Source organism: Camarhynchus parvulus, chromosome 3 (genome assembly GCF_901933205.1).
Source record: "Camarhynchus parvulus chromosome 3, STF_HiC, whole genome shotgun sequence".
NCBI classification, from domain to species: Eukaryota; Metazoa; Chordata; class Aves; order Passeriformes; family Thraupidae; genus Camarhynchus; species Camarhynchus parvulus.
Window position 1 is genome coordinate 26,465,832 of NC_044573.1, and position 12,539 is coordinate 26,478,370.

The 12,539-nt window shown below is 37.0% G+C and overlaps 1 protein-coding gene across 1 annotated transcript in view; it reads left to right on the forward strand.

Moving 5' to 3' along the window:
- PRKCE (protein kinase C epsilon) overlaps positions 1–12,539 on the forward strand; it is a 287,618-nt gene that overhangs the window by 250,086 nt on the left and 24,993 nt on the right. Inside the window, exons 12-13 of the mRNA XM_030944536.1 lie at positions 9,501–9,639; positions 11,949–12,137. Coding sequence (XP_030800396.1) covers positions 9,501–9,639; positions 11,949–12,137 — 328 coding nt within the window. The remainder of the gene's footprint in view (positions 1–9,500; positions 9,640–11,948; positions 12,138–12,539) is intronic.

Below are 12,539 nucleotides of genomic sequence, written 5' to 3' on the forward strand. Positions count from 1 at the left end.
TTTGAATCAAAACTCTATCTGGAATAAAAAGGAGTAATCTGGAATAAGGAAGCCAGGAAGCAGTTTATACTAAATGTACACAAAGGCTCAGATTTATCTCACCTAACTTTCGGAACACAAATGAAGCTTCCAAGTCAGAATCCTGCTTCTCCTGGAGTACATTTACAGTCAGTGGAGTAGGACAGACTGCTTTCGGAAGCTGTGCAGCCCACATGTGCTGTGTATCATCTGCCTGAAGATATCTGTGGAGATGGCCATGGAGGGAGGGAGCCTGGGGCAAACCATGGTACTTCAATTAACCTCCTGTGACTGGTGGCATAAATCTAGTCAGAATCCTGCAAAATACAAGATAGAAAATTAAAACCAGAACAAAATGTTTCAGAGCTCTAGTTATATTCATGTTTAAGGTAAATTTTGAAAATTGATGGAATTGGGATTGATTATAATAAAAATATATACATTATATATATATATATTATAGTAAAAATATATATATTTTAATTGTGGTTTTCCTGATACCTGTATAAGACAAAAGATCCCTGTTGTGGGTTTTTAGATTATGAGGATTCATTACTGAGATAGCTCAACGAGAACTGCTACAGAAATGCAAAGTGCTACCTAGATATGCATGCATTTGTTTGGTGCATGTTTTCCTACTCTGTATAAGAAATTTTCAGTCAAACATTGGAAGAAGAAAGAATTTCAGTCTTTTTGGTTAGACACAGAAACTGTATGCCTGAAGTGCAAGTGCTCTTTTCTTTCTGCTTGCATGATTTGTATTCTATTGTTGTTCAAATGATATTGATTTTGTCATCCTACGTACTAAGGTCATTGAGGAAAAAAAGGAAAAAGAAAACCAACATTGCTTTTGGTTTCCAAAGAAAAACTTCTGAGCAGATCCAAACTTCATGAGCGTGTCCACTGATAAATTTGCTTTCTAAGGTTCTGGTAACATTTTTTTCAGAACTGAATTTTCAAAACTTGATCTAACAAGCTTTTCTAGCTTCACCCTGTCCTTTCACTGTCTTTCATCAAGTGGTTTTTATCAAATAATGATTAAGTATTGTTTTCTTTAAAAGGATTATGGACATACATAGTAGGCACTTTTAGTTTGTGCTCCACCTAACCTATTGTTATAATACACAGTCTTATTTTGATGTTATTTGAGATGCAAAAAGAAGAGCACTGAACCTCACAGAGTAGCATACCACAGTTTGAGTCAGACCTTGGCTAAGCCTGGGGACCTCTCCTGTCTTCAATGAGATCACCAAGGTGTCAGTGAGGACAAGGTTTATCACATTACATATTTAGCAATTCCTTAACACATGGGCTTTGTAGTGGAGGCTGAAACAGTAAATATCATTAGCAGTGGGACAGATTTCACCCCATTGTTCCCACCCTGAATATGCAGAGCAAGTTAAGAATTTTTCAGCTGAAGTTTTCAAGGAAAAAGTAAGAAAATGGTGGCTTAAACTGAAGTAGAGAGAGTGAGAACAAAAGAAGAAAATCCCTGAGGAAACTACTGGTAGCCTTAATGTTGGGAAACTCAGCAGGCTGGGGGAGGACCAGGACATGCAGGTACCTCAGCCCCCATGCAAAGCTAGTCCCTGGCTGGAGCACCAGGCTGGGGGCTGCTTACCTTACTTTCACAAAAAGCACAAAGGGTTTGTAAAATCTCAAGAAGGCTTACAAAATGGGAAAATAAATTGGTATCTAATTTAACTGCAGATTTCTGAGGCAAGTTGTTTGTTCTATGCAATAGGCTTAATATGAAATCAGGTCCATTTGTGGCAGTTCTTATTTGGTACAAAAACTCCAGGCCTGTGGGCCATGGGAAGGGAAAGTTGCCACTGGGATCCTACAAAAAGCTTGTCTAAATCAAGTCTTTGGCAGTAAGCTGAATCAAGAGGCAGCATTGTAGTGCTATATCACATTCCTATCTCAGACCCATGGAAAAATTGTTGCATTCCCAGGTGTGGGAGTCATGAAGGATGAGGTTTATAAAGTAACATGATGTGAATGCTAAGGCAACCTTCTTTTGAAAGAGAAATAAAGACCACTCCCTTCTGTGCTTAGCCAATTTTAGAGAATGTTTTACATAATGCATATTTGAACTTGTACATATTTCACTTAAGTTCACAAATAAAAATGTGAAAATAATAAGAAAGGAAAAGTCATACAAAGGAAAGCTGTTAAGTACAATATATTTATTTGCCTGCACATTATTTAAAGGAAACCCAGCATAATAAGATAAGCAGATCAGGCTCGGTAATGTCCTAAGCTGCTACCGAGAATTGTAATAAAGTTATGGTCAAAGCCAGTAGAAAGCCATATAAAGAAATTATTTTAAAGAATTTTTTTCTGCTATTGTAAAAGTCATTGGTTTCCTTAAGCTGCTGGAAATTAATACTAAACCTTTGTTCAATATGTCATTAAGACGTCAGTAAACAGTTAGGACCATAGAATACATGCAGCTTTCTTTTCTATTTTGGGACTTTGCTGACCTGAAAGGCTTCTCAATGGTGGGCACTGCTGGAGAGAGGTGGTGTTACACATCTGCAAGCCTCACTTTTGCCTCGTAGCAGTGAGGGTTTACAGAGCCATAGACAATGATCATGTGTTTATCTCCCTCTGATGTCTTTGGTGGGTAGAGAGCAAACTGGCTTTTGCTACATTCCTCCTCCAATCTCTGCCGCCCCTTAGTCCACAAATCATTTGTGCAAATGGCAGGATGGTGCGTGTTGTGTTATATAAGGAAAATAAGCATTTGTGTTTTTTAAAGTAAACATGCCTGAAAAGAGAATGTCACTATGGTCACATTAAAAGCCAACACTTCCCATTTATGTCTAGCCTGCTGTCTGAACTATCACTGTTTTCTTCAATGAAAATGAATTATAGTATCTCTGGCTTTATTTGAAACCAAGTCTGTAATAGTAATTCATCTGCCATTAGCAATTATACACATTGAGATACACATCAGAATAAGGTGGATTCACTTGATTCCAAACTTGACTCTGGAAAATAGAAGTTTTCAAATCTGCACAGCAGATTTTTCTGTATATTACTGAGTATGACTCTACTACAGTGTTTGTGTTATATATTATCTTTATTCTTTGATGATATCAAGTAATGTAACAGTGTCAGAAACTGTGTATCATAAATTCAGTAATTACTTAATGGATCAACATAAAAACAAAGCAGAGAAATTCCAAGACTTTCAGTTAATCACAGGCAAAACTGAGATAACCTACAACAACAAAAGCAGCAGAACCATCTTTTTCGCACTGTTAGTCTCACTCAGGTATCCCCCTTCTTCCTCTCTGCTAACACAAACTGTTCTACTGCCATGAATTCACTCACAAGCATGAAGAATTCAGTGTGTCCCTTATTTTTTTTCTATCCATAGATAAGGGAGGTCACTGGTAGAACCTAATACCCAACGACACTGCAGTTATTGCCTGTTTATGCTCAATAACCTCAGAAAGTTTGGGCTCCTTCTTTCCCCTAGAGGTTTTCAAATAGGAAAAAATATTATTATTACTATTATTATTATTATTATTATTAGTTTGTGTTTTCTTAGTAGATATGGTTTGAATTTTCCCATTTATCTCTTATCTGTTGCTGAGGGGAAAAACAGTCTTGCTGATGGGTTGTGACTAAAATACTTAAAGCAACAAAAGAATCCACTCTGGAAGTACAATCCTCTAATATATCTGCCCTGTTCTATGTGGAAACTGAGATTAAGTTGGTGAGATCTAATCACTAAAGAAGCTAACATCATATCTTTTAAATTGTTGACTTTCCTTTATGTTTTCTGACTAGTTCCATATACAATTTCATCTTGCTTGGAATTGTAACCTAATACATTAGTTATCAGTATTTTGAGGACATCAAAGAGGAAATTTATACTGGGTACATGAGAGACCTGATGTAGGTGAGCATCTTTGTCTCAAAAGCAACTTGGATATCACTGAATAACTAAGAAAGTAATTCTAGGAATGTAGAAGTCTTACCTTAATTAAACAGATTTTAAAATCATCTTGTTGAAATTTCTAATTGCTATGATGATCATATTGTCTTCAGTTATGAATTTCAGTAACACTAGTAACTAGAGAATTATTCTGACGGTTTTCCATGTTCTTGTAGGAAGTTTTTTTTTTTTACCTTCTGTGGTTTCTTGTGTGAACAGTTTGTCTATTTAAAGCCTGCAGAGAGGATGTGATTTTCCCATGCAGGGGAACAATGGCAGTGATTTCAAATACACTATTGAAAGGGTTTATTGCAGTTGAAAGTCACCAAAAAAAGTGGTTGTTCTGTAGCTCTATACTTAAACTTTTTTTGCTTTCAAATCTTTCTGAATGCTGAAGTTTTATAGATGTTTAGTAAGGTAAAATCCTTCATTTAATTTTTACCTTATCAATAAATATTCCTGCTTTCAATGCTGTTATTTGTACATAATAATTATTATGCTTCATTCTGTGAAGTGTTGCTCAATCAACAGTCAGAGTAGAAGTGGTAAAGTAGCCACTGTAAAGTGGTTGCTTGCCAGCTTGTGATCATATTTCTCAGCTGCTTGATCTTGTTCTTCAAATATATATTTATTTAGTCACTGCTGTTTACTGTGTTGAAAGGCTACTGTTAGTAATGTTTGGCAGACTTTCTGATTTTACTGGTCCAAACTCATCTTGATTGTTTAGCTGCTTTACTTTCAACAAGAAAACTGTGTGTTATCTAAATGACACGTGCCACTCACACAAGATGCTTATCTCTCTGGCTACTGGTGGGACTGGGACTTTAGGAACCCAGGGCTATGAAATGCTCATCCACTGAGCCTTTGGAGTGCCTCTCATGGCACTCATGTGTGGAGGAAGAGGTGAGGGTTACAGAAGTTTTCGCACAGGTTACCTGTAGTCAGCCTGCTCTTCTGTTCCAACTTGCACAAACATAACTCATAATCCTGATTATTTCTTGAGACACTGCCAGTCATTCCAGCTTCTGAGGTGACTGTGATGCTGGCAGGAATGCAGAAGTAGAGACCGAGGCTTAAATTTCTGTTTAAAGCTTTCTCAGAACAAAACCTGTCCCCTCAAAAAAAAAAAAAAAAAAAGGAAAAGAAAACCATCCCACAACATTTCATGCAATGACTGCTCAAGTCAACTGAAGTGACTCTACAAAATATCTTGGCAAAAAAACAAAGGAGAGAAACAGCTTAATGTAGCATTGCTGCATTCAAGAAATCTGAGCATTCTCCTGGCTTAACTGGTTAAGTTGTTTGCAGTTGCATGTAATTAATTAGTCAGGTTGTAGGAACTCGTTTTGTCAGACACAGATGACTTTCTTACTTGCTACAAAGAGAATGCAAAATGAGAAAAAGAAGAATTTAATAGACCTTTGTCATTGAGCTATCTGACGCTGTATTATTTGGTATGTTCTGATTCAGAGGTGGACAACTGGCACTAAATCCAGGAAAGAAATAAAAGACAGAATTGATCAGAATGGAACAATCTGTACAGAAGATTGTTTTATATTCCAGATATGGCTGTGTACTTTACTTTTGGAGGAGTAGGAGAGCTGGCTGTTTCTTGGAACAGTTCTGGGGAAATATGGGTCTAAAAGTTAAAAGTTTAATTTTTTTTCAGTGAGGCTGGTGCCCTGGAAAGACAAGCTTCCCTGACAACTCTTTTTCTCTTACTTTTACATTTGTTTCCTTTTCTCTGTATGTTTCGTTATCTATTCCTACTCTCATATTAATTTAGTTAACTAAGATTTCTTTTTCCATAGTTGCAGAATTAGAGGGATTTGGTGAGGTTTCTTGGTTTGGGGAGGTTTTTCTGGCTAATTTTTTTTAATCTGGCAACTGTAAATTGACAGAATGATTTTTAGTGCAAGCACTTTTTTGGACTATGCATGACAATCTTGTGGGCTAGCCATGAATTTGGCACTTTGGCAGACTCCCAACTTACCTTTTAACCTCCCATATGTACTTTGATGGGAGTCATACTGCTGTTGTTTTATTCTCTTCCAAATTTCTTTTGAAACTCGGTGCACTTTGTGATAACACAAATCTACTGGTATTACGTTTCATTATTGCGTGAGTAATGAAGCTGATGTCCTCAGTGCCTTCAGCAGAGTTTTGAACAGGCTTATAGGCTTCACTGCCCTGTTTTGGCTTGATAAAGCAGTCCCACATGTTTTTCTTCTGTCAAGTAAGATTACAGTTTGGTAAATGGTAAAAAAGTTTAATTGACTTGTGCTTTTACAGATAGGCTTAAAATTTCATTGTCACTCTTTACAGGTAGTCAGAATTTAATAATTAGACTCTTTCTAGTTTTCTCTTGGCCCAGTTTTTTAATTCTGTTTTTTTAATGTCAAGGTAAATTTTTATTGCTAATTTCTGTGCTTGATACAAATCCTTAAGGAAATAAAGAGAATGGTGAGTATCTTGTTCTTATCCATTGTGTGGTGCCTTACTGTTAGTGTTTTATTGCTGTTGAAGTTTCTCATAGTTTAGGACTTTCCTGGATTATTGACTCTATCTCCATTCAAGTTCATTACTACCATATGGATTGCATTAAATTAAAGTTAAATGATTTTAGGTCCTAACAACTGCAGTGTGTCACCTACCTGCATGGGGAAATTCTGCAATCAGAGTTAAGACATAATTTTAGAGTCTTCTTATAAACACTTAATACTTAAAACACTTAATAAAGTGGATCCATTTTTCTAAGCAGCCTCTCGAATTTCTTCAGTTCCTATCATAATTATATGTATTATGACCTTCTTTCTAGCAGTCTGTTGTGATGGTGGCTGTAAGTGGTTCCAAGATTACATCAAATATAATTATACTTTGATTTCTTTATCTGAACATCTTGACTTCTTGAAATATAGCTTGTATTCTTCTTTAGTTAAGGAACATCCAAGATAACACTGCACTTGGAAGGTTATAAGCTACAGCTACAATCTGATTTCCTTCTTCAATCTGCAAGAGCCTTACCCTGATGATGACATACTATTTGGTGTTGCTATAGTCCTGTTTGAATGCAGATCTTTTTATTCCAGCTCTTTTAGTTCCCTGAAGGAGCAGTTTTGGGAAGGCACATGACTTTTGAAACAGGGAGCTTTGTTTTGTTTCTTTGGCTTCTTGTGGGGGGGGTGCAGAGCTGTTGATAACCTGTTTGCCCTGGCATTATGTTGGACAATTCTGGCAAATCACTTTCCAGAGGCAGGAAGAAGTGGTTACTTGAAGGTTTAAATGGTTATATGTAGGGGGTTATGTGGCAGTCAGCTGGATCTTGGATTGTTTAGGAACTGCTGATATTAATGACCTTAAGGAATGATAAAATATGCAGTCTGCTCCAAGGAGCCATGCCTGGGTGACCACTGAGGACCTTCAAGAGCAGCGTGGCTGATCCAGAGATAGCCAAGTGTGATGTAGGGGATATTGCTTGCAATAAACTTTTCTACAACCAGAGTATACTTCAGCCACACAAACCATATCTGACAAAGCTGGTTTATGTAGGAGACAGTGATTTTGCTGTCACTGAGGTAAATACAACTTTGTTGTGCCAGGTCAAGCTTGTTTTACATGCACAAAACACTTTGTAATGTGTACGTAACACAACCTATCCCTACATGCACAGTAAGTTCTCCAGTGCTTCCCAGCATCTGCTTTGTGGATGCATCATTGCAGATGTACAATGATTCTGCAGACCTTGAGTAGCAAGTCCACTGTGTCCCAGGAACAGCTGAATTTCATGTTGGCCTGGCTACCTGCTTGAGGAATATATGGGCCAACATGTTAAAGAATGTTTAACAAGTGTCTAAAGAAAAAAAAAACAAAACTAAAATCCACCTACTGAAATTGGTGTGAGAAGCAAAAAAGACCACTTCTGGGGAAATCTCAGCTTACTGTAGCCTTGGACATACCTACAAAAACTCTTAACATACTGCAGCCTTGGAAGGGCTGTTTAATCAATTAATGTACATAAATGTTTGGTGCCTGTGGTTCTGAAGGCTGAAATCTGACAAGGAGAAATTTCTTTGGAAGAAATTCTCTGAGTAAGGTAAAGACTTCTCATCCCTCACTCAGGTCAAATTTGTTGGCATAAAGGATTTTTGCAAAAAACCCTCATCTTTTCATAGGCTTTTGGGGTGAAATTAATTTACAGAGGGTAGCATGGGATTTTATTCTTCTTCTATAATTTAGAACTTGCCTACACACAATTTTTTTTTCATCAATTTAATAAGGAAATAATAAGGAAATAAGGAAATTTGTGTAATTATTCCAGGAAAAAGAATTCTGATCAGGAAGTGTCAACAAATCACCTAAAGACATGTGTTCTGCTTCTGATTCTCATCTCTCTATGTAATCATACATATAATACGATATAGATATATTTTTCATATATATGTGTATCTATTTTATATCTAAATATAATATGTATCTTTAATATATATCAGAGATACCTAAAAGCCTAGACAGTAATATAAAAAGCAAATGTTGTTTTGATACACATGCAATATAAGTGGGATTTTTTTGCTTTGTTTTATGTTATTATATCTACATGATGAAGAGGTTTTACTTGGGGGAGGTGGGGGGCTGTTCATGCAAGTGAGAGTTCTTTTATGCACTGACTTTCCAGATCCTTTTGTCATTAAGTGTAAGGCAAGTGGCAGGTAAGTTAAATGGTACCTAGCATCTATTGTGTTGGAATATGTATTAACCATCAACGGTATATTTAGAAAATATGCAGAGGGCAAGACAGGAAAGGTGAATATCCTTTTCTCAACCTTTTTTTGACCTAACCCAATTTTATAAGCAGACAATTGTGTGGTTTTGACACAAAGACATTTGTATGATCAGAAACAGCTGCTAAGATATGTTGTTTAACAATGAATGCAAAATATTCCTGTGGAATTATTTTTGAGCAGGCTTAAGCTACAGAAAACAGTGCTTCCAAGGATGGGAATGTTGTTTTTCATCCTTCTCATTGCAATCTGAACTTTGAATTGCTACTGTACATTAAGAATCAATTTCAGAGTAATCCAAGTTTGAAAATACCTATTCACTGAACCCATCTGCTAGAGTATGCATAAATTGGTACTCCTTGCTTAGTGCTAATGGAAAAAATAGAAAATGGCTTTGTTGACCTATTTCACATTGACAGAATGATAGATCTGTAGGAAACAAGAAACTGAGAGCTTTCCCAAACTTTTCTGATGCTGCCTTGAATACATAAAAGCTGTGCTTTCATGCAGCTGAAGAGAGTAAAAGCTTAGTCTTACAAAATGCTTGTAATTGCCTGCTTCTTTATTTTATTGCCTTTAACTAGCTTTATTTAGTGACTGCTACCAACTTTTCATGCACAGGCAGTGAAGGACAGTTTCTCAGTGGTGTTTGGGAAACCATTTATTTGTCAAATTCTGTAGTTTATTATGAAATTCAAGAGCACATGATCAAAATTTGAGAGTTGATTTAATTTGAGACCTTTGTATTTCAGGGACCTGAAACTGGACAATATTCTTCTGGATGCAGAAGGCCACTGTAAACTGGCTGACTTTGGGATGTGCAAAGAAGGGATTCTGAATGGAGTGACCACCACGACGTTTTGTGGCACACCTGACTATATAGCTCCAGAGGTATTGTTTTGCAGTGCACTAACAGTACAGATATTCTTATTTATTGGACTGTTACATGTGTCATTTTAGACACTCTTTGCGCGTAGATGAAGACATTTAAGATGCAGACTAGACTCTGCTGCCGTTGTGCTTAGGTAGTCTTGCAGAAAATGGTTACTCTACTGCTCACAAGTACTATTCCTTGATGATAGCAGTGGTTTTTCTAGTATTTGTTTCTTGAAATTAAAGTTAGTCTTCTCAATTTGATCATTTCTAAATCAGCATAATGATGATGATTTTTAGCAGCCTTCAAGGTGCTAGATGCAACTGAGTATTGCAATTTTAGTAATCTTAAGTAGTTATAAAAATGTTTTATTTTTTAGTGAGGTTTAAAAGAACATGTTCATACAGAAGAAGTCCTGTGTTTGGTGTAATTTTGACAGCAGCCTTTGTGGGAATATATTTTTTTTCCCTTTGTTTAGAATATCTGTTAGTGACAGATACTATGCTTGTGCTACTTTATAGACTTGCACAGAAACATGGAAACTAGATATAGATCCTGCATATTAGTTGGCAACATTTCAAGGTGTTCATTGGATAAAATAAATAGCTGAGAGTAGTGTGGCTTTTGCACATCCTAGATTTTAATATTACGAGGTGCATTTCAAAGTGCCTAAAATGATCCAATATTGAACAACTATTCTGCTAGGCAGACTTTGCTCAGTTGAGTTAGTAACCTGTGCATCTTTCCATTTGAATAGTCAGTGTGCAGGTTTAATGGAAAGGCATTGTTGATTTGTCTTTCATCAAACATAAATTTGCAGTGAGGAAAAATGTTATTTATTATTCCTTAGACTCAATAAATCATAAATCCATTCTGTTAGTGTTCATGGCTGTCCAACTTCAGTAGCACAACTGATAAAGTGTGAATCATCTTGAAACTATTATTACATAAATGTGTGTATTATGGAGTCTGAAAAGTATTCCAGCATTAAAAGAAAATAAATACCAGTGTGGTATTTGGGGCTATGTATGAATTTTTTTCTGATTTGGTATACTAACTGAGTCCTTTGACAAATTCTTTGAAAATTATTACTGAAAATAAAGCACTAATAAGAACACAGGAACCTTTACTGAGGCTTCCAGTTCATCATGTTAATTGCAGAAGTTATCTCCTATTTCTCTTACATTGTGGTGATATGTCTTAATTTCCTTTTATTTAGTAGTATCTGATTTGCAAAGAGTTCCCAGAAGACATGGAAAGTATACATCTAATTTTCTGCATTTGATGGCTATAAAATATCATTTTCTTTCAATGAGGAATGTGGATAGGATCCAGACCTGTGTATCCAAATGTTAAACTTGTTTCTGTTTTTATGTTAAGACTGAATTCGGTTTTATATTGGTCTTGATTCCCAACTACAGCACTAAGCCCAAGCAGTTCACCACAGGGTTTCTCACTGCACTGTGCAGCTGTTGCTTAAGGAGTTGGTGGATTTATTGCCATTCCAAGGCATTTTAAGGCAGCCAGCTTCACCTTAAGCAGGCACCGACTCCCCTTTCCCTGGTTCCCTGTCATGCTGATCCAATGCAGCCAAACTGCAAGCTTCTTTCTTGTGAAAAGGAGACAAGAATTAACCTTGTTCCTGGTACAACAGTTGTTCTGTAACACCAAGTGCTACTATAAAACTCTATCACACTAAACTATTACTTGCCACTAAAGGTATTTGCTACAAGGTTGAACTTGTGCCACATGAGAAGTTGTAGCCAGTTTTTCCTGAAAGCAAGTGCAGTTAAAGTGAATTCTACAGCCATGTATTGTACAGTGGTTTAATGCTGTAAAAGGAACTTGAACAAAAATGCTTTTGGCTTCCTTCAGCCCTACCTAAAGGACAAGAATAAATGTCTCAGATGATCTCTGTGCAGCATTAGAAGCTGGTTCAGTTTGTTTTGTTCAAGATAGAGACAAGGAAATGTTTCACATTTTCCACCAGTCTGTTTTGTATATGTGATCTTTTTTCCCCTATAGTGTGACCTGCTTTAAACAGCCTGGGAGGATGTGCAGCTCTTTTGCTCACAAGCATAGTCATTTACTCAGGGGACTGATGAACTCTCAGTACTGCTGAGAACAACATCTCATTGACACTTAGCTGTGCTGGTGCAAATTGCATGGCTAAGAAACCCTGCCTGCTGTTCCTGAAATCAGTGTGTGATCCAGTCCTGCTTAGGCACTGGGGCATAGAAGGGCTGTATCATGTTGAAACAGCAAATGTGCAGCTGAGACAGTTGCCTCACTTGTCTCTTCAATCCAATCTCTTTTTCTGTGCTAGATCCTCCAGGAGCTGGAATACGGTCCATCCGTGGACTGGTGGGCTCTGGGAGTTCTCATGTATGAAATGATGGCTGGACAGCCCCCCTTTGAAGCTGACAATGAAGATGATCTCTTTGAATCCATCCTTCACGATGATGTATTGTATCCAGTCTGGCTCAGTAAAGAGGCTGTCAGCATTTTAAAAGCAGTGAGTCTTCCATTACTTGCCTTCCTCCTCCTCCTCCTCATGGGTTTTTGGGGGGTTGGTTTGTTGGGTTTTTTCCTTGATTAAAATTGAATTTGCTGAAAGCTGTTGAGAGCACTCACCACTGGGAGTTCAAGCACAGTTCAAAGTGCCACTGTTAGGATAATGGGGCCTTGGATAAATTACACTGCTGGTGGGAAAGGAACAGAATGTTTGTATTCCACACAGTTGTACACTGTATAAATCTGTGTACTGCAGATTCATGTTTCAGGGAAAACCCAACCAGCTAGAACTGTGCTATCACTTTGACACTTTATATGCCATATACTCCCATCACTAGAGTGGGAGAAGCACTACGTAATTAAAGAAACAATGTTTTTTATTAAACCCGCTTACAAAATTTCC